At 55.9% G+C, this 19961-nt stretch overlaps 9 protein-coding genes across 9 annotated transcripts; 4 read left to right on the forward strand and 5 right to left on the reverse strand.

The window, feature by feature from the left end:
• Nucleotides 1–22: 22 nt before the first annotated feature.
• On the reverse strand, nucleotides 23–1959 carry POSPLADRAFT_1053015 (hypothetical protein; the record flags this gene model as incomplete). The annotated part of the gene is made up of 8 exons (XM_024480332.1): nucleotides 23–132; nucleotides 188–291; nucleotides 345–565; nucleotides 625–914; nucleotides 967–1142; nucleotides 1200–1665; nucleotides 1712–1830; nucleotides 1883–1959. The coding sequence occupies 8 exons, from the start codon at nucleotides 1957–1959 to the stop codon at nucleotides 23–25; spliced, it is 1563 nt and encodes a 520-aa protein (XP_024343157.1).
• Nucleotides 1960–2217: 258 nt separating this feature from the next.
• POSPLADRAFT_1132870 (hypothetical protein) lies at nucleotides 2218–3200 on the forward strand (the record flags this gene model as incomplete). The annotated part of the gene is made up of 2 exons (XM_024484263.1): nucleotides 2218–2976; nucleotides 3027–3200. The coding sequence occupies 2 exons, from the start codon at nucleotides 2218–2220 to the stop codon at nucleotides 3198–3200; spliced, it is 933 nt and encodes a 310-aa protein (XP_024343158.1).
• A 2182-nt stretch (nucleotides 3201–5382) lies between these two features.
• Nucleotides 5383–6142, reverse strand: POSPLADRAFT_1043814 (hypothetical protein; the record flags this gene model as incomplete). Its single annotated transcript, XM_024478390.1, has 4 exons — nucleotides 5383–5513; nucleotides 5565–5919; nucleotides 5973–6058; nucleotides 6115–6142. The coding sequence occupies 4 exons, from the start codon at nucleotides 6140–6142 to the stop codon at nucleotides 5383–5385; spliced, it is 600 nt and encodes a 199-aa protein (XP_024343159.1).
• Nucleotides 6143–6330: 188 nt separating this feature from the next.
• POSPLADRAFT_1177829 (hypothetical protein) lies at nucleotides 6331–7615 on the reverse strand (the record flags this gene model as incomplete). Its single annotated transcript, XM_024488541.1, has 3 exons — nucleotides 6331–6772; nucleotides 6838–7491; nucleotides 7550–7615. 3 exons carry the CDS (start codon nucleotides 7613–7615, stop codon nucleotides 6530–6532), a joined length of 963 nt encoding a protein of 320 aa, XP_024343160.1. The 3' UTR covers nucleotides 6331–6529.
• A 545-nt stretch (nucleotides 7616–8160) lies between these two features.
• POSPLADRAFT_1053018 (hypothetical protein) lies at nucleotides 8161–9036 on the forward strand (the record flags this gene model as incomplete). Its single annotated transcript, XM_024480333.1, has 3 exons — nucleotides 8161–8232; nucleotides 8300–8767; nucleotides 8827–9036. 3 exons carry the CDS (start codon nucleotides 8161–8163, stop codon nucleotides 9034–9036), a joined length of 750 nt encoding a protein of 249 aa, XP_024343161.1.
• A 1066-nt stretch (nucleotides 9037–10102) lies between these two features.
• Nucleotides 10103–11521, reverse strand: POSPLADRAFT_1131264 (hypothetical protein; the record flags this gene model as incomplete). Its single annotated transcript, XM_024484052.1, has 4 exons — nucleotides 10103–10274; nucleotides 10332–11037; nucleotides 11094–11299; nucleotides 11349–11521. 4 exons carry the CDS (start codon nucleotides 11519–11521, stop codon nucleotides 10103–10105), a joined length of 1257 nt encoding a protein of 418 aa, XP_024343162.1.
• Nucleotides 11522–12809: 1288 nt separating this feature from the next.
• Nucleotides 12810–14178, reverse strand: POSPLADRAFT_1130998 (hypothetical protein; the record flags this gene model as incomplete). Its single annotated transcript, XM_024484014.1, has 5 exons — nucleotides 12810–13107; nucleotides 13157–13455; nucleotides 13512–13850; nucleotides 13937–14068; nucleotides 14131–14178. Coding segments are annotated over 5 exons (1116 nt in total), but the record flags the coding sequence as incomplete, so codon positions are not given.
• Nucleotides 14179–14963: 785 nt separating this feature from the next.
• POSPLADRAFT_1053021 (hypothetical protein) lies at nucleotides 14964–16447 on the forward strand (the record flags this gene model as incomplete). Its single annotated transcript, XM_024480334.1, has 5 exons — nucleotides 14964–15007; nucleotides 15054–15088; nucleotides 15150–15513; nucleotides 15573–16110; nucleotides 16169–16447. 5 exons carry the CDS (start codon nucleotides 14964–14966, stop codon nucleotides 16445–16447), a joined length of 1260 nt encoding a protein of 419 aa, XP_024343164.1.
• A 1504-nt stretch (nucleotides 16448–17951) lies between these two features.
• POSPLADRAFT_1132929 (hypothetical protein) lies at nucleotides 17952–19436 on the forward strand (the record flags this gene model as incomplete). The annotated part of the gene is given in 5 exon segments (XM_024484274.1): nucleotides 17952–18146; nucleotides 18198–18287; nucleotides 18356–18485; nucleotides 18504–19157; nucleotides 19219–19436. Coding segments are annotated over 5 exon segments (1287 nt in total), but the record flags the coding sequence as incomplete, so codon positions are not given.
• Nucleotides 19437–19961: the final 525 nt, after the last annotated feature.

The following is a 19961-nucleotide window of genomic DNA, read 5'->3' on the forward strand; positions in this document are numbered from 1 at the left end:
ATTAGTTGGTCAAATGCAACGGTCAGTCGCTTTCTTCTTCGGAACTCGTCTCTTCATCCTCTTCATCCTCCTCGCTAGACCCTGGTGTTGCCGTCCAATCAGAGACGTCGAGTTTCTCATTCTTGACCGTTTCTGCAATCCAATGCATTAGTATATATGCAGCATGATGACCGTAAGCAATACTCACCACCAGCGCTGACTTCGTATCCGCATTGCGTGACGCATCGTGAAAGTTCTGCCTTCGCCCCCACCTTCGTGCCCTTGCCCAAAACGCATCCGTCAAGCTTCGCTCTGAATGACAAATTGACGATCGTTCAATGGGGACACTACGAATGAAATCTCACCCGTCCGCTATTACACAGTGGTCCTGAACGACACAGCCGACTATCCGGGCCATTTTGCCGATGACACAGTGCTGGCCAATGATTGACTTCTTGACAGTGGTCCTTTCCTCCACCCGCGTAGAATGACCAATCATCGAGTCTGAGGATATCTGGGCTTTGTGGTCGATGAGCGATCGACTCTCCTGGTCGGTGGGCAGAAAATATGTTGTTTGAGAGAGGAACTGCAGGACAAAGTGAAAATATAAGTAGGACATCCGCTGCCTTAGGCGGGTCTACTAACATGCCGATTGAGTTCCAGGTAGCTGTGGAGATTGTTGGCGCGGGCAGCGTAGCCGCCGTCGGCTCGCTGGACCACAAGGCCTACACGCAAGCTGGCTAGCATGGACTCTTCCTCATCGTCATCTGCGAGGAATGGAATCAAAGATCTTGGTTGCTCTTCATTCTGGCCGTCTGAAGGGGGGCTTTGAGGTAGGCTTTCTTCCCGCGAACGCTGTTGAACGGGCGCAGTATGCACGGTTGAATGCTTCAGCGCAAGGCTCTGATTAATGGTATTGGCACTAGGGCTGAGCACTGAATGCGTGATTTAGAGGAGCGTTGATGCAGAAAAGAGAGTCGTGTATACCATGGCCATATTTCTGTCGCTTCGTGCGCTGATACTGCGGCTTGCAAAGCCAGGGGATGAACTCTTCTCGGATAGAGTCAAACCGCGATTTCTGCTGCAGGGCATCAAGGACTTGTCTCCGACAAACATAGACGTGTGAATCAAGCAGGCTCGCAGACAACCTTGCTCTGGGATATCTGAGAGGACGCGTGTCGGAATACACGCAGAGAGGGAGCTTTACGGATTCAGCTTACCGAGAAAGCAAGCTCATCCTGAGTTCGATCTCTTCGCCATTACGATCTACATCGTCTGGCGTTTCGATATGTAGAAGCGTCCCCGATCGTTCGTCCCATACTATTGGCACAGGAGAAGGCAGCAAGCCCCATTCATCTGTGTGACTCCCTTTCTCTGGTTTGCGACCCTCATAGAAGCACGCGGTCGCAATCGCACCATCATACATCGTCTCTGTTCTGAACTTGTTCAATAACTGCGTGAGCGAGAACGAGGACGGGGGCACGAAGTCGCAAGGGAGTAGAACGAAGTCCTGCTGAATCTTGTGCGCGAAATGCCTGAGGATCGCGCATGTCCCGACATTAAGATCTTGCGTCTCGTCATATGTTTGGAGGTCAATTCGCAGTGAAGGAAATGATGAAGACGAATCGGACTGGATGTAATTCGAAAGGGCAGACCTGTGCGGAGTAGGACAGACGAGAAGCACATCTACCGAGAGATCAACAACAGAGTGATAGCAAGTATATATGCGTACTTTTTATTCCAGATTGCTCAATCCAAACGAGAGGATACTCTAGCATAGGTTTATTTGCGATGGGCAAAAGAGCTTTTGGGCTCGGCTCGTCCCCATAATTTCCCGTGAGAGGTACTAGCCTACGACACGGTTAATTTTCATAGATAGAGACGTCTTGCGTTCAGCACTAACTCATTGCCAAAGCCTGCTAGGACTATAGCGAGAAATTCCTGCGGGATGAGCTTTGTGGTTGAGTAGTCGAAGTCCATGGTTAAGTACGAGTCAGTCTTCAGCCACCGCGTGCGATCGGGTTTTGAGACGATAAGATAAGATAAATCCCCGTGTTATAGCGTGAAGGCGCGAGCGAGCACAGGGCTCGGCCATGTCTCATCCTCCTCCTTTTCTCTCCTGGCCTCATCTTCCTCGCTGAACATTTTCCATGCCGACCAAACCTGGGTGCTTGGCTGGTCTAACCTCCTCTGTTGCGCTCTCATCTGCTGTCGGGACTAGCCATCATCTGCAGCATCATGTCTCAACCTTCCGTCCACCAACTCTACAGACGTCTCGAGACAATTGGCAAAGGCGCCTACGGATCTGTGCATAAAGGAGTGCACATCTCCACCGGTAACGTCGTAGCTTTAAAAATCATCAACCTCGACACAGAAGATGATGATGTCGGCGACATACAACGTGAAGTAGCCCTGCTCACACAGCTCCGCGATGCCCCCAATGTCACCCAGTACTTTGGTTGTTATCTTGATGGCCCCCGGGTCTGGATTGTCATGGAGTATGCTCAAGGTGGAAGCGTACGCACCCTCATGAAGGCCAGCATGGACGGCGTCCTCGAGGAGAAGTATGTGTCGGTCATCACGCGCGAGGTTCTCATGGCCTTGGGTTATCTGCACAAGTCGAACATTATCCATCGCGACCTGAAGGCCGCCAATATCCTTGTCACCGCTGCTGGTAAAGTCATGATATGTGACTTCGGTGTTTCTGCTCTACTCGTCACTGCGTCCAGCAAGCGAAACACACTTGTAGGCACGCCTCACTGGATGGCTCCCGAAGTCGCACATGCTTCCTCGTATGATACGAAGGCAGACATATGGAGCTTGGGTATCTTGATATACGAGATGATCAAAGGGAGTGCGCCTAACTCGCACATTGTGGACCAAGTGAAGCTCGTTCAAATGATCCCTAGGATGAAGCCTCCCCGATTGATTGAGGGAGAAGGGAGCAAGGAGTTGCGGGAGTTTGTCTCAAATTGCTTGCGGGAATTACCTAACGATGTACTACGGTCGTTCTTTCCATTGCGACTTGTTACTAACGAGGTCATCAGCGACTAACAGCAGATGAGCTATCAAGGACAAAGTGGATCAAGTCCGTCGCGAAGGTACCTGTCACAACCTTGAAGGATCTGATTCTTCGCTATGATGCGTGGACAAAGGGTGGCGGAACGAGAGCCAGCATGGCAGGTGCGCTGCCTTGGGAAGAGGATGAAGAGAGAGAGTAAGCCTAAGCTCTATACCTGCGTATATTGTCCGCCGATCAACGTATTCAAATTGCCGTAGTTCCCATCCACCAGCAGAGGTTGAAGATAATCCTTGGGAGTTTGACACTGTCCGAGCTCGCCCCTCCCTTGATCTTGGGTACCCAGAGGGTAGTTTGTCGCTATCAGTCGATGTGGAGGATGATGGGCTCGCTTCGTCCACCACCGTTCGACCCCCTCCGTCGTCGAAGGTTCCCCCTACTTTGCGGATGTTATTCGAGGATGAAACCGGTACCCCAGATCCATTCCGGATACCTGGGTTCGACCTGCCCCTACTTGACACGAAACCTCCACCCTCTCCCGTCCTCTCATCTATGTCACATTCCCCCGTCCGGGGAAGGAGTGCGCTGAAGTCACCTGCTCCAGACATCCTAGGTGAGGTTCCGGAGACAGCAAGACAATCTGATTTTGTCTTCCCTCCTCGTACATCAACACCACGAGCCAAGTCTAAGCTATCTAGACAGACATCCGACGATGGTGACAATGAAAGGGAAAGGTTACCGCCACTAGGCCCTGGTATCCCATCGGGAAAATCATCCTTACCTCTAGGAGCGCCTAGCACCCCTGTTTCGTCGTCCAACGGCGCAGCCAGATCCACCCCTAGCTACCGGGAAGTCCGCGCATCGCGTGGGCTCGCTGACATTGAGATCCCAGGACGGCCGGATACTGACTCGTTTGACATACGGACAGAAGTGTCTACTCCACCTATTATCCTTTCTTCGTCATCTCCAGAACGCCCAGTCGTCCCCGAGCGTCCCACGATCTCTCGCAAACGCTCGAAGAGCAGCGCGACGGGAGGGATGCCATCTTCTCTGTTGGCCGGACGTCGAGACTATCCTAGTCCTACGCCCACGTCAGGCTTCCGCTTTCCTCCCCCTTCCAGCTTGTCCACCGAGGCAGCGAGGGCAAGCCCATCTTCACTGTCCATCTCGGACGGTCAGACAGGCTATAAGCGCTCATCGCCGACCCGTACATATGGTTCCACGACGTCAACAGATTCTACGATCTCCCCTGGGTCTCACCAGGCTACCCATTCTCTAGACGTGTCGGTTCCGCCGAGGCGGATGCCTTCTCCCGCGGGGTCATTGCCCACGCCTCCACCGCTGGCCCGCGCTTACTCCGCCGCGGCGACGCCGGACGAACAGGCCAGCTCGTCCACAGTAGATTCGCGGAATATCCCTCGGAAGCCTAGTCTTAATCGGCTGGCGTCTGTAGCTGTCATGGAGAACGTTTACAAGCCTCCAAGCAGGCCTTGGATGCGGAATCGTGATAGCAGAGGCGGCAGTCTCACTGAGAGTTCCGCATTCCATGGCCCGAACGGGCCCCTTCCGGGCCTCAAGGATATACTGAAGGTATGTTTCGAGCGCGTGCTCATGGCAGTTGGAAGTGTTGAGCGATACTGTCCTAGGTCCCCACTCTCACCTCGGAACACAGACTCGGCATGTCTGATTTACTCCCTCCGTCACCTTCAATACCACAAGCACCTCGGGCGCCAGCGTCACCGAGCCCATTTAACTTCACCCCGATCGACACGGGACAGCCGCATCCCCGTCCATGGCCGCACACCAGCTCCGCCGCCTCTTCGTCGACGACCTCGCTCAGCTCGCTCTCCTCGCAGATGAACCACTCCTTCAGCGACGGCCGCGTCGGCACGAGCGACTCCTCCACGTCTTTCACGCAGTCCCACTCGCGGTCCATGTCGCACGGCGGCTCGCAGTCGTTCCTACCGCACGACCTCGCGGGGCCCGCGCTGCGCCCGCTCGACTTTGGCGCGCTTATGCAGTCGCACGACACGACGCACGCGGAGCTCGCGCACACCGTCGACGAGCTCGCGCAGTGGCTCGCCGTCGTCGAGGTGGGGCTGACGCACATGCTCGACCGCTCGACGCAGGACACGATCGAGGAGGAGCAGGAGCTCGACGGTCCCGAGGACGACGTCTCCGTGTCTGCGTACGCGCACGCGGCGCTGGTCGCCGGAGACCCGCCGTAGACTCTGCTTTCACGACTATCATGCATTTCCATTCATACATTGCGCTGCATCGTGCTCTGGTTGGACACTCTAATGCTATCTGTAGCAAATAATCTAGTACATGGCACACGCCTGCAGTCCCTGTGAGAACCCGCTGAATGTACAAACGAATGGCCGCTAGATGAATCCGCGCTGTGTGAGATATTCCGTGATGACTCGGACAGACTCGACAACGTCGCTCTGGTCTGTCCGGATGTGGATTTCGGGCTCGACAGGTGCCTCGTACGGGGCGGAGATACCAGTGAACTCTGCAGGAGGTCAGCCGGCGGCGTCGCCTCAGCGCACACACAAGCGCGCACCTCTGATCTCGCCGGCACGCGCCTTCTTGTACAGGCCCTTGGGGTCGCGCTGCTCGACGACCTCCAGGGGCGCGTCGACGAAGACCTCCACGAAGCCGAGGCCCGCCTCCGCGTGCAGTGCGCGCGCGAGCGCGCGGTCCGCGCGGTACGGCGAGATGAACGCGGTCACGGCGACGCAGCACGCGTCCGCGAAGAGCTTCGCGACCTCGCCGATGCGGCGGATGTTCTCGTTGCGCGAGCGCTCGTCGAAGCCGAGGTCCTTGTTCAGCCCGAAGCGCACGTTGTCGCCGTCGAGGCGGTAGCAGAAGCGGTGCTGGTGCAGCAGGTGCTGCTCGAGCGCGCACGCGATGGTGGACTGCGGGCGGCGCGGTCAGGCCTGGGGACCGCGCGGGAGGGGACGAGACGCACCTTCCCGCTGGCGCTGAGGCCGGTGAGCCAGATGGTGACGCCCTTCTGCTTCAGCAGTTCGGCGCGGCCGGCGATATCGACGGAGCCTGCGAGGACGGTGTCACGGCTTGGCGAGTTATACATGGTTCGGGTGTGTGCCTACCTTCATGAAAGACAATGTTGGTCGCCATCGAGCTCGGGTCCGACAGAGGGACGGGGTCTGCGTCTGAGGGGCATTCGCAACATGGCGAAATTTTAAGGCGGCGGATGTGTTTTGAGCGCATCCTTGCGCCATCATGAGCCGATCGATCGGCGGCGGCTCGTAGCACGTGCTCGCCTGCTTAACAGCGGTACAGCAACGGGGTAATAGCCAAACAAATTGGAGTTACTGCAATCAATGCAAGAAAGTCGTGTTTGTGGACATGTGATGTACAATGGTAGGTGTGGCAAGACTATGACAAAATGGGTCACCGGGACAGACCTGATTAGCTCGGCGTAACATAACGAGAGGGATACGAGGGACAGACACCAAGCACGATGTGGAAACCCCGAAAAGACTAAGACCAATCTACAGCCACCTACTGGCTGAGCCGGCTGCACACATACGAAATCACTCTTCTGATCGCCTCCGTCACCTCTTCCGTAGCGAGTGGCTGGCCGACCGGAGGGCAGTGCATGAAGAGGACCGGCGTGCTCTTCGTCGGCGACCCTCTGTCCTTGAACTTCTCCTGCCGCGACGACACGCGCTTCGCCTCTGCGAGCGAGCAGTAGAATATAAAGTCGCAGATGTAGTGTCCCGCGTCCATGGACGAGTACACTTGCTGCAAGCACATTGAACATTAGTGAGCGAGCGAGCGGCCGCTACCGGGAGGAGGGCGATGCTTACCTCGATGCCGCCCTCCTTGAGGTGGACGATGAGCTTCGGGACGTCGATGTCGGTGTGCAACTCTTCCGGGAACGTCTCGTAGCCCTTTCCAAACCCGCGGTTGGGCGGAACCTCCGGGCTTTCGGTGACCACATGATCGCCGGAGGGGCCGTGTGCGGAGGGCGAGGAGACGAGCCCGAGGTACTGCTCCATGCGCTCGACCTCGGATGCCTCGGCAGGATCGCGCGGGCCCTCCTTGGGGAGATGGACGGTGGGGGCGTAGTGGCCCTCGGCGTCCTTCATGCGGTAGCCAAACTTGTGGGAGAGCTTCTCTATGCGGAGGGGCCCGCGGCCGGCCACGCCGATGTGGAACATGAAGTCGTAGCCGTTGGGCGGGGGCGGGGGCATGACTATGGTGGGGTCGGTCGGCTTGGGCAGCGCGGGCGGGCGGGCGTAGAGGCCGGGGGTGACGGCGAGGACGGCCTGGTAGGAGACGGGGATCTGGATGGCGGTGATGTGGATGAGCTGGGGCTTGGGGGCCATCTGCTCCATTTCGTCTGTGATGATGGTCTCGCCGTCCGCGGCGAGATCAAAGGGCGGGTCGGTGTAGAGCGTGGTGTTGTGGAGGGGCCTTGCGGCGAGCCATGATGGGTTTTCGTTGAACTTGTAGAACGGCTGGGAGGACGCGATGGTGATGAACGATGGGAGGAAGGAGGAAGAGAGAGAGACGTACGCCGAAACCGGTGACCAGCACGCGGATGGCGTGGGGATCGATGGGCTCAGTCGCTGTGGCGGACATGGCGAGGACTGGAGAGCAGGGCGGTGGCAGGCAGCTACTGGGAGGCAGCTACGAGGACTATATTGGCACGGCGCTGCTGGTCGTCACCCTGCGTCACGCGCCTGTGACAGGATTTGCTGCACGGATCTATATTTGGGATGCCATCAGATCGATCGCTGACACCACCCGATCGTCCAGCACTCTGCCAGTGCGCCCCTCCGTCGGTCCTGCCAGCGTCCATGTGCAGCCCGCCTGTATATGGGCGGCATGGTATGCCTTAGTACGCTATCATAAGGTCAATGGTCCTGTTATTGCTCGTTGACTTAAGGATGCTGTGCCTCGGGCTCGGAACCCGGACGTTTTCGAGTGAGATTCCTTCCTGCAGCTTTATCATCCGCAGGGCGTTCGATGCGCTATAGGCCAATCGAGGACAACCTCCGTTGATAAGGTGTTACGAGAGCTCGTAACCTTACTATCGGCACAGCCCGCGAAACCATATCCTTCAGGGCTGCTCTATCGGCCACCGCGCTGCTTCGTCTATAGCCTCCACCGCGCATCCATCAAGCATGCCCGTCCCCACAAAGCAAAGAGACCTCATTGACCCCAGCGCCCTCCGGGTCCTTATCACAGGCTACGGCGTGCGTCTCTGCGAGTAAAGTCCCGCCTATTCCTCCCAGCTAATCGCGGCCGCACGCCCATTCCCAGCCGTTCCGCGGGTTCCCCGTCAACCCCTCCTGGCTCGCCGTCAAGCCCCTGCACAACCGCACCATCCACTCCCTCAACGCGCACCCGCGCCCCGTCCACATCACCGCGCTGCAGCTCCCCACGTCCTACGCCGCCGTGCTCGCTGCCGCGCCCGGGATCCACGCCCGCCCGCCCGCGCTCCCCAAGTCGCTCGACCCGTCGTGCGTGCCGGCGCCCCCGCCGCGCGGCGGGTACGACCTCGTGCTGCACGTCGGCGTCGCGGGCCCCGGTGCGATGCGCGTCGAGCAGCGCGGGCGCAAGCACGGGTACAACTCGCCCGACGCGGACGACGAGCTGTGCCCCGTCGCGCTGGACGGGGCGCCGCCCGTGCGCGGCTTCGGCAAGGGCTACGAGGAGTTCCCGGACGAGATGTACACGCCGGTGGACTGCGCGAAGCTCATCGAATACCTGAAGGACATGGGCATCTCGGTGCGTACAGACAGACCACGCATGAGTACGAGACCGCCCTGATCGCCACGCCGTTGCAGGACGTCGTTCCGTCGTCTAACGCTGGTCTGTATCTATGTGAGTTCATAACGTACGGCTCGCTCGCGGAGGCAGAGCGGGCGGCTGCGCAGGGCAAGAAGGAGACCCCCGTGCTGTTTATGCATATACCACCCGTCGAGCAGCCGCTGTCGACAGAGTATTGCACGGAGGCGTTGCGCCGCTCTATTTCCTGGATCTGTAGTCAATGGTAACGCGATCAGATTCCGCTCCACGCGCCCCTCAGCCCTGTTGCATGCGTCGATTCTTGTTGTTTAGTACTTAGTCTGTGTGTAGTCGTAGTCTGTATGTGTTGAGTAGTCAACTTGTGTCTGCCTCTCATGACGTCACTCAACTGTGCACGTCGGCCACCGCGCGTCGCGGATGCAGTCGCGACGCCGGCACATGACGACCCTTCTTATCCCCGCCCACCGACCAGCCAGGCTTCCACGTACTGTGCGACGCTGTTCCCTCAACCCCGTACAGCACCTCGCCACACACCACTCCCGGCGCAGGTCGTCGGGCCGACAACGCGGACTCTGAGATTCCCGGCTTCCCCCCTACTTACCCTCCCCTCCTGTAGACTGTTGTGTCCTTGGTAGTGGGATACATCTACAGCGGGCTTGCGAGAGATCCGGCGCAGTGAGAAGCTCCCCAGACATCTGGGGACTTTAGTAGTCGCGGCGATGTTCAATGGTGTGTGGCGCTGTGTGGCGCGGTGCGGGCTTCCTCAGCGCGCGAAACAATCCGACAGTGACGCGTCCACGAAGCTCCGTCTGGGGAGAATGCGAGTGCCCGCACTGAATGCCCTGGGCCAATGTCATAACAAAGCGCTGCGAAGGATGCCGTGTGCACTTTACTTCCCTGCCTGCATTGCACCTCACATCTGCACGCCATAACCACCATCCACCGCTTGCTCGCGACATGTGTACCCCGGGCCCCAAATCGAAGTTGTTAACTGCCATCGGCACATACGTATGCTGGGATTCATATTGGCAAGGCGACCACCAATTCCCGAGGCTTGCCACTACCAGTCAAGTAAGCATTATCGAGATTGAGCACCGAATCGTGGAATGCGGTTGTCGAATATCTTGCATACTCGCAAGTAAACATCATGCAAATCTGAACTTTTCAGAGTGATTTAAAGGTAGCTTGGTCATAGGCATGTAGCTTGGTCAGAGGCATGCATAACTTTGTATCTGTGTTATATTCTGGGGTATTTATTTACAATGAATTCCGTGTTCAATACAGTAAAAAGGGCGGCGGAGAACGTGGAAGTCCTTATGAGAGCGTTGCAAAGCCGACGGAGTTCTTGTCGAACGAGAACACGGAGTACACGTTCTTCATAAAGCTGTCGCCGAGCAGCCACACGTTGTTGCCCAGGCCGAGGTTTTCCCCAGCCAACGCGCCAACGCACTGGTTTGAGGTCGGAGACGTCTGGCCGAGGTTGAAGCTGCATGCGATAAGTCAGTCAGTCGCCGCCCGCGCGCAAGAAGGAGGAGTCACGTACTTCGCAGCAGAGACAGTCCAGTTCTTGCCACCCCAGTTGAAGGCGACCTTCGGCACCGAGTTGCACGGGAACGAGTAGAAGCCGTTCGATGAGTCGTACACCTGCGAGCCGGGCACCTGCGCGTAGAAGGCTTTGACCGCGCTCGGCGGGCCGTACATGATGGTCGTGCCCGAGTCGATGACCGTCTGGAAGCCCGAGCCGCCGAGGTTGTTGTTCGCGTAGACCTTCGCGCCGCTCGCCTGCCAGAAGCCGGAGCCGGTCACGGCGTGGTACTCGATCGCGCCCGTGTACAGCGATGTGTCCGTGCCGCCGAGGTAGAGCTCGGAGCCCGACGACGCGAGCTTCATCCCGAAGACGCCGCTCTTGACGGCGCCCTGCGTCTTTGCGGTGTTGAAGTACGGGCTCTGCTTCTCGTTCGAGATCGACGGGAACGCGAGGCCGAGGATGCCGTCCTCGGGGTCGCTGGCGAACGAGCTCGAGAGCGTCGTGACGGGCGAGAAGTACTGGTTGGTGACCTTGATGCCCGCAACGTTGACGGTGTCGGTGTAAAGGGGCCCGGACACCGTCGAGCCGTCACCGTACTCGATGGAGAAGCTGCCCGACTTAAGTGCGTCGGTGGACGACTTCGCAGCGGAGTAGCGGTTCTTCTTTGTGCACGTCGAGCTCGTGCAGTTGATAGAGGGCACCCAGAGATCTGATGAACCGGCTGTTGTATGGTACGTCAATATCCTGTTAAATCGGAAGCGTTGAACGAGTACTTACTGTCAAAGTCGATCAGGAAGTTCTGGGCAGGGGTACCGATGGAGATCGTGCCGGCCCACTCGAGGTCATTGTCCTCGTCGATGGTGGGCTCCTTCTGACGCTTCTCATGGACCTGGTAGGTCCTTGGCGGCTGGATTTCAGCGCCCTCGTTGAATGCCTCGTGGCCTTCATTGGCGGCGAGATTCACCAAGTTCTGGCGATGTTTGCTAGGAGAGTATAAGCACAAGGGATACCTCCAGGCGACAAAGAACTGACTTGTGAGTGCGCACCGCCTGGTGAATAGCACGCTCGTGGTCGAACGTGCCATCCGGGTTGGTCAGAATGCTCCGTTTGTACGAAGTCACCCGGTGACCTTCCTCCTGCACAACAGGGGAGGCAGAGCTGATGAGCGCAAGAGCGACAGCGACAAGCGTAGCTTTGCAGAACATGTTGAATACGATGCAAAGTGAGTGATGAATGAGATAGCGAATGAAGTGAGAATGGAATGCGATGCAATGATGAACTTTGCAGCAGAAAGGCGGGGGTATTTATGCAAAACTCGCCATCGCATGCCGCTGCAATGACTAAGTGCGGAATCTCCTTGAGAGCCTCCATGATGAGCAGGGAAACGCCTCAACGGCACTGGCGGATACAGGGTATCAACGGACAGGTATGGGCCGCCGGACATGCGGATACAACGGATATGGAACATGTCCACATCCGTTCCATGCCAAGGGAAGAGAAAGCGGGGTCCGATCGTTGGGCAGATATCGAATTCTGACAAGCCAGATGTCCGCATGCAATAGTCAGCTGTTGGCGCTATGTTGTCAGTAGCGGTGTTTGTCTGTCGACATAGAAAGTTAGTCATGCATACAACGGCAAGGACTGCTCAGGAATGTTGCCATGTCTAGTCGCGTCTGCCGCTGTCAAGAGAACGGCCTAACTTGAGAGCGGCCGTCCGCAATGACGGAAAAGAGCCCAGTCGTGGGGAAAATAGCCGACGCAGACGGTATTATGGCGTAAGATGCGGATTGGGGCGGAAGGCTGCTCACGCATGAACCTGGCCGTCGGATATGGCAGCGGAAGCAGACTCCGGACCACCGCCCAACCAGGAACGCGACACTGTGATCGTGTTTCGATCGCGCCCGCCGATCATATACGCGCGCTCAACGCGTGAAACCAGTCCGAGACGCAACGCCACACGCGGAAGACATGCCGCACAGGAGTTAGACATGCATAGGATCTGTCGTGCAGATAGTGCGGCTCTGGAGACAAAGAGCAATGAATGAGACTTGTGTCATCAAGTGAATTCAGAACCCTCGACTTGTGACAAATGAAAGCAAAAGTCCTGCCAATGTCCGGATAGGCAAGTCAGTTTTGAAGTCACAGTGCATACAATGTGTGTATGGTGTTACCCGACGAGGAGCTCGCCCTTAGCTCAAGAAATGGGACCACTGGTCCATCTAGACAATGAACCACGGTAACATTTGCTGAGCTAGAGGAGCGCTCCGACGGTATTTCCGCTGCTCACATATGGTCTGAACAGCAATGTTCTTACACTCACGATTTCGCGTATTATATGTATATGCCTCTGGCACCTTCGCAGTGAGGACCTTGCCAGTGAGCTATGGTAGCGCTTGTGAAGAATCCCGTAGGTTAGTCAAATAGCAATCACTGTAGCAGTCCTCCCTGGGAGGGTATATTCAAATAAATAAACATAGAATAGCCACATCCATTTTAGTGTTTCTTCCGGCGTGTCATTCTCCCCTTGTCATCCTGCTCATCACCCTCGCCGTCTTCGGTGTTAGTATGAAGTGGTTGGGGAAGGTGTTCTTCCTGCGACGCATCGGCAGGCACTTGCTTGGGCGTTGAAAATCCCTTTTGTGCTGTAGAGGGCGCTTCGCCAGTGCCATTTCCATGCACTTTGATGATCGCATCTTCGGGTTTCTGCTCGGGATCGTCACTCCATGCCCACGCTTCAGAGAACTCGCCTCGGATCGCCGACGTGAGCAAGAAAGACAAAATGCATGCAGGACTAGTAGACACCATCAGCACAGCAAGCTTCTTGAAGTCGAGTCGCCCACCTGAGGTAAAGAAGCGCTGGCTGTGCCTTCTTGAAGTAGTGCATCACGAACATGGTAGTTCCCAGCCCCAGGACATATGCGAACACAGCGGCTGTGAAGTAAGGCTTCGCATATGCGCTGCCTGGCGCTTTTTGAGACGAGCGGTGATGGTCATAGCGCAGTGCTAGTGCGATAAACATGCCGGGAACGACGATGTCGCCTAAGCCTAGCATCGTGAAGCCACGTTCAGTGGAGAACGTGAGCGATTTAGCCCAAACGATCTTGATGGGTACGTCGAGATTCGTCGCAACCTTCACCATCTGGCAGCACGGCCATGAACACAGTTCGTCCCAGGAGTCGCTAAGGTAGCACCTACCACCTCCGTTCCGAAGACCCACCAGATGTCATAGAGGAAGAGACCAGAAAGCAAAACGCAGCCCGTCTTGAATGAGTCGATTTTGAGCAGCGAGAGCGCGTTATGGGAGAATGACATTGCGAGGATATCCGTCAACACGGCGGACCTGCGCGTGGTACTGGGCCCGAAAGTGTACAAGATGGACGGCAGAGTAGCGACCACGAGGAGAAACCAGGAAGGGGTCCTCATTGAGATGGAGGCAATTTCTGCCCGAATGTAAGACGCAGACGAACAGGTCCAATCTGTTGAGACACACCTCTTGGCCCTTTCCGGAACAGTATCTGCGTCTTCTCGAAGTTTCTCCAGCGGGAGCTGCCAACTGTCCATCTCGCCAATGATATCAAGGACTACATGGGTCATCGTCAGCATCGGGAAACTTGAGGCACAAACACGAGGCGTACTTTGCTGACACTACCGACTCCCGTAAGAGTAAAGTACCACTGCAGTAGCCAGTTGATCCATTCTGTACCAAGATACTTCATCACAAGGTACAGTCCAAAAAGCACCCCGGACCCGATCTCCAGGACGAAAATGTTCAAACCAGCACACATTACAGGCTATTGAAACTGAAAGGACGTACCACAGGGAACATATATGCATCGTTTGCGGACAAGCGATCGGGAATGTCTTCCTCATCTTCCTCGTCTGTCTCTGCAATCTTTCCCTTCGCAGCAGCGCCTTTGCGAATCTATGAGTCGTGCCCCTCAGCCCACCAACCATAGGACCAGAAAGACAAGACTCACGACCACGGAGCCATGCGAACCGATGTAGACGGAGGCAGTAGCAAGAGTCAACAGGCCCACATACGAGGAAAGCAAGTCCCAGTCTGGCCCAGATTGGGCTGCCATGGTGGTGTATAGGAAAAGAAGCGGCGACCCCCGAAGAAGTCGGGCGAGAAGCGCGGACACGTTGTACCTTCCAGATAGAGGAGGCCGCTTGCCTCTTTGGGTCTATCGCATGTCATGATCGGCAGAAGTAGCTGGAAGTATCAGCAGATCTGCTTAAACGAAACTCCCCGCTGCGTGCTGCCGCCTCGGTCTTCAAAGCTGTTTGGTCGTGTTTGTCCCCGAAGGACTCCGTTTCTGTAGTCCTCCTAGCCTAATATGCACGACTTTGACCGTCTGCATGGTTGTCAACCCTTGTGCAGCTCGCGCTTGTTGAATTTGATATTTGTCTCAAATTTTAGGATCGCGAGCAAGGGTGCTCTCTAGAAATATTTCGAACGCCACGAAGGTGGCGTCGCCGTACGATGAGGGCTAAGTAAGCATGGCCGAGTCTCACCGAGTACTCACGTTGTCAAGTTAGTCAATTGTGCAATTACGTTTTTGACCTCTCCCGTGGCTTGGCCTGAGATTTATATGAGCTGGCTACAACCAGCAGAACTCTGGGAGGTCTCCTCCAGCGGTACGTTCAATGGCTTCCAAGAACCCACCGCGAACCGTAGACGATATCGCTCGGTACGTAGACTAACGAGTTCACTAAGCCTTGCTGACGTTTCGGCAGTCATTTCTCGCCGGCATGGTTCACAGTTATAATGGGTAAGCACATCCTAGCAACGGAGCGTTGGGAGGAACTGAAGCACTTTGGACGATCGCACAGGAACGGGAGCGGTGTCCATGGTGTTCAACAACTTCCCGTACGCGACTCACTCGGCAACGCTGAAGATATTCTCCGCCATCTTGTTTTTCTTAAACCTATCCCTGTTCATCATTTTCAACATCCTAAGCCTCTACCGATATTTGAGATACCCGCAGGTATGGTCCGACATGCTTTGCCACCCCGTCCAAAGCCTGTATCTCGGAACCTACGCCATGGGGTTTTCGACCATCATTAATGTCGGCGTCCAGCTAATCTATGAGGAGTACAAGTTCGGAGGTCCAGCTTTCTTATATTTTCTTTGGGCGTGCTGGTGGTACGACGTTGTTTTGTCCTTTTTGTGCGGTTTCGTGTTGGTGCATATAATGTCAGTCATCGCCATGATGATCCGGGCTACATAAACTGACACATCGTCACACTGGGCAGGATGACAAGACAGCCTCACAGAATAGAGACATTAACCACCGTCTGGATCCTCCCGCCGGCCGCCCTCGTCGTCGCATCGTCCACTGGCGGCATCATCGCCGAGGCCCTGCAGGCCATCCACCCCTCGCGCGCGCTCCTCACACTCACTGTCTCCGCGTTCATGGTCACCACCGGACTCCTGATTGACTTCATGCTCTATACGCTCTACTTCCTGCGACTGCTCGTACACGGCCTGCCCGAGCGCACGAACGTCCTCAGCTCGTTCATCGCGCTGGGGCCGACCGGACAGGGCGGCTTCTCCATCATGCAGATCGGCAAAGGTTTCGCGGCCGCGCTGCCACTGCAATACGGCACCTCGAGCTTCCTGCGAGACAACAGCACGGGCGGCACCATCAACGCGATATGCATGGTCCTCGCGTTCATCATGTGGGCGATCACGACAATGTGGTTCTTTTACGCCGTGCTCGCCGTGCAGCACGGCGTGCGTAAGACGCGGTTTCCCTTCAGCTTGCCCTTCTGGGGGTTGATCTTCCCAAACGTACGTGCCGTAGCTGCCCTTGTGCTTGTTACTTGCCTGACGAACAACATAATGGCAGGGCGTGTATGCAGACCTGACGATCTCGCTGTATAGCGCACTCGACTCCAAATTCTTCCGAGTGTGGGGTGCCATCTACGGTGCCGCGACGATAGCGCTCTGGCTCGTCGTCTTCATGCAAACGCTGCCGCTCGTCTGGAGCGGTGTCATCTTCAACTCACCGGATCTGGAAAAGATCGATGGCGCGAGGGATTTCTTGAAGCGGGAGCAGAGCGGACTTGAAGATGCAAGAATTCATAGGGAGGACACCGCTGATTCTGAGAGTACGCGGAATGGCTAACATGTGATGTGAGCAGTCCTGCAGAGGGTGGTGACCTGACTCACCTCAACGAATAAATCATGTCGACCGGGTGTAACGTAGGTGCAGTGACCTCAATTGTGAGCGGGATATGCTTGGAAGTCATGCGACAGGGCTGACAGCTGTCGCTATAGGAGAGCAGGAAGGGAAGGATGACACGGTGTTCGCTCACGAATGACGCAGCCACAACGAACACGAATAGACGTCAGCAGAGGATATGCCACTAAACCTATTGGAAAAGCTCATATTCCCTAAGTCTCCTAAACGCCTAACGCAAATGCGAGTGAAAGACGATACATGAATGCCAGGTCTTTATTTTCCGCAGTTGGCAGAGAGTGCCCAACGACAATACGTAGCGGTTCATAAGCAGTATCATGATTGTACATATCAAGCTTCGATATTCATCAGGCAATGATGTACGGTGAATGACTTTCGTTGTTTTGCCACTACCTGCAAAAATGTCATGCGAGGGTGACAAGGCTACCTAGCCACCTCTTCCCTTGTGGACGGTGGGATGCCGGCGCTTCGCTCGCTGTGTGGGACAGTCCTTAGATCGTGGGGAAAGTCATCGACACTGCGAGTCAGTGACTATCAGTGACCGGCACATCACTGGCAAGTCACTCAAACTGCTGCAGAGTCCGATCGGACCAGGATCACGGGCCGTGCCTCAGGACCTGCCCGTTGCACATCCCCCTGTATTGTTTCAGACGCGATAGTAAGCACCAACAGGTTTCAAGCTGACCTTCACTGCTCAAACCTATGTGGGCATAGGGTTCTCGCACTTAGCTGTATAGGTAGTTCGTCTGTAATCCTTACCTTGCGAGGCAATCAAGAGAAAGAGAACGATGGGCCCGTGTCCAGACCTGCAGTATTCCAATTTTATCATACAAGTAGCATGCTCCAACGCCCAATGGCGGAGCAATCCATCAAGATCAATCGCATGGTTGCAGGAATTCCGAATGACGGATCTAGTCCGAAAATTTCTTGTCACGACATCCAGGTATCTGCGTGTGCTTCAAGAGGTCTGAGGGTGAAACCATTGGTGCTAGTATGAACGAGAAGATGCAAGCTGGTGACGGAGATGGATGCAAAGGGCTGTGGTGGAAGCCGCCGAAGTGAGGATCAAAGAAACGCCGATCCGGATCTCAAGCAAAAACGAATTCCGAATTGAAGCTGAAGAGTGATGATGACGCTCTCCTTTCGTTCTTGGTCCGACGACAGCAATTCCGATACCCGTCCATCGCCGAGTAATATAAATCGCATCCATGTCCTGTGTGTTGGCCCAGACGTTCCGAGTCCTCTCCCATTCGCCCCTTATTGCTCGGGCTGAACTTCTGCCTCGCACTTACGATGCAGTGCAATAAACACCAGACGAATCCCCCCCTCATACTTCCGTACGCTCAATGGAAGAGCTGGCCAGACAGAATACGGTGCAGCCCCTTTTAGTCATTGTGAAGTTACATTTGTTCATCGTCTGTCCAACTTGCTTAGACATTTCACGCCCGCATGGCATGCAGTCGTAATGGGGACGGGTGCAACTTCTGCCCTCCTTACAGACTTCCCATACGGACAAGACAACAATCATCTCAAAATTGCTGGTTGTGCATTCTTCATACTCAACCTCGTCCTTTTTGTCTTCGTTTGTGTCTGCTCGGTTCTGAGATATGTCCTGTACCCCGACGTCAGTGTGGCTTGCTGTTCTGCCAGACATCTGCTCATGATTCCCTCGCAGATTTTCTGGCTCATGCTTGGCCATCCTGCTCAAAGTCTCTTCATTGGGTGTTTCCCAATGGGCATGGCTACCTTGATAAATTCCGCTTTGGTAGGTGGCTGCTTCTCTGAAATTGACAAAGTCGACTGACGCTGGGATCCCCCCCCCGCTGCTGTCAGGCTTTAAATCAAAATTGGGGATTTGGCGGCGAGCATTTCCTCCGTGCAATGTGGGCATTCTGGTGGCTAGACGCAGGATTGTCCTGTCTTGTGGCATATGGCATGATCTACACCATGCAAGATCAATTTCGTTGACCATCTGATGAAGCACTACTCACGTCCAGTTGCAGGTCCGTACGTCATGAGCACTCAATCTCAGACATGGCAGCTGTTTGGCTGTTGCCCGTCGTACCGCTGGTTGTCGCATCCTCAACAGGCGGTCTACTCGCTACCGCGCTCAAGGAGTATTCGCATACACTTTCCCTCGTCACCATCAGCATCTCCTTCAGCATGCTCGCCATGGGGCTTGGCTTTGCTCTCATGATGATCACCATCTACCTCCTGCGCCTCATCATTCGCGGTGTGCCCGACGCGGGGCTGGTACTTTCCGCATTCATCGTCCTCGGTCCGCTCGGACAGGGCGGATTCTCGCTTCTCGTGAATGGTTCCGCAATCTCAGAGCTCCTCCCGTTGCATCTCGCTGCTAGCGGCGCCGACTTCCCACAGTCCACGCTTGCGGGGCAGATGATCTTCGCGACATGCTTCTGCAGCGCATACGCACTATGGTCCATCGGTATCGCGTGGATTGTTGTTGCGCTGTGTTCGATATACCATGTCGTCGTCGCCCGTGGCGCGAGGCTTCATTTCAGCTTGGGATACTGGGGTCTCATTTTCCCCAACGGCGTGTTTGCGCTGTTGACTGTCGAGCTCTCGAAGGTGCTCAACAGTGGATTTTTCAGGGTAGCAGGGTCTCTTTGGTCAGGTATGTCATTCCTTCAATGGCGCGACGAATACCTGTCTGATCTTTCTCTCGAACGCTGCAGCTCTCGTGTTCCTATTGTGGAGCGCGATCTTCTTGCGGAGCATCCCTGCGTTCATCGACGGCTCACTCTTCCAAGCACCTTGCCTGCCTGACGGCTCGGCAGCTACGTTGCTGCCAACCACGCAGACAGGCGTTCACGAGCAGGCTACGAGGTCTGTGGAGAAGGCCTCTAGTAGCTCTGACGCCCCATTCACCGAGGCCGCCCGCAAGTCTCAGTGATGACGGGTAGCGGGCAGGAATGGTGTTACAACCTACGCAGTCTATCATGCGGACACTCTAGGGCTAAGACGACTGTGCTCCGATCTCTCGCTCTATGTCTTGCGTTCGCACGCACCAATGCCGTGATCAACAGTGATGTATTAACGGCATGGGTCAGATGTTGGGAAGTAGTCCATAAGGATCGATGAGTCAGGGAGTGACAGTATTAGCGAGTGGGAAAGCGAGAGGCCATCTACATGATGATGAATTACGAGAGACTACCGAAAGCAAACATGAACCGATAGGAAGTGGGCGAAGCCCCCCGCCCCCCTCCCCCTTCGTGGGAAACAATGGGGCAAGGTTCCCGGCGCAGAACACAGGACCATGACCTGTCGGAATCCCGAGTAAGCAGCGATGGGCGGGTGGGCCACCCGGAGCAACCGGGCAGACACCCAGACCAGCCGAAGGCCAGAATGACGGAGAGGGACTCAGACGTGGAGATGGTGCAAGGGTTCTGTCACCCAATGAGGAGGACACGGACTGAAG

Source organism: Postia placenta, assembly GCF_002117355.1.
Source record: "Postia placenta MAD-698-R-SB12 unplaced genomic scaffold POSPLAscaffold_2, whole genome shotgun sequence".
Classification (NCBI taxonomy): Eukaryota; Fungi; Basidiomycota; class Agaricomycetes; order Polyporales; family Adustoporiaceae; genus Rhodonia; species Rhodonia placenta.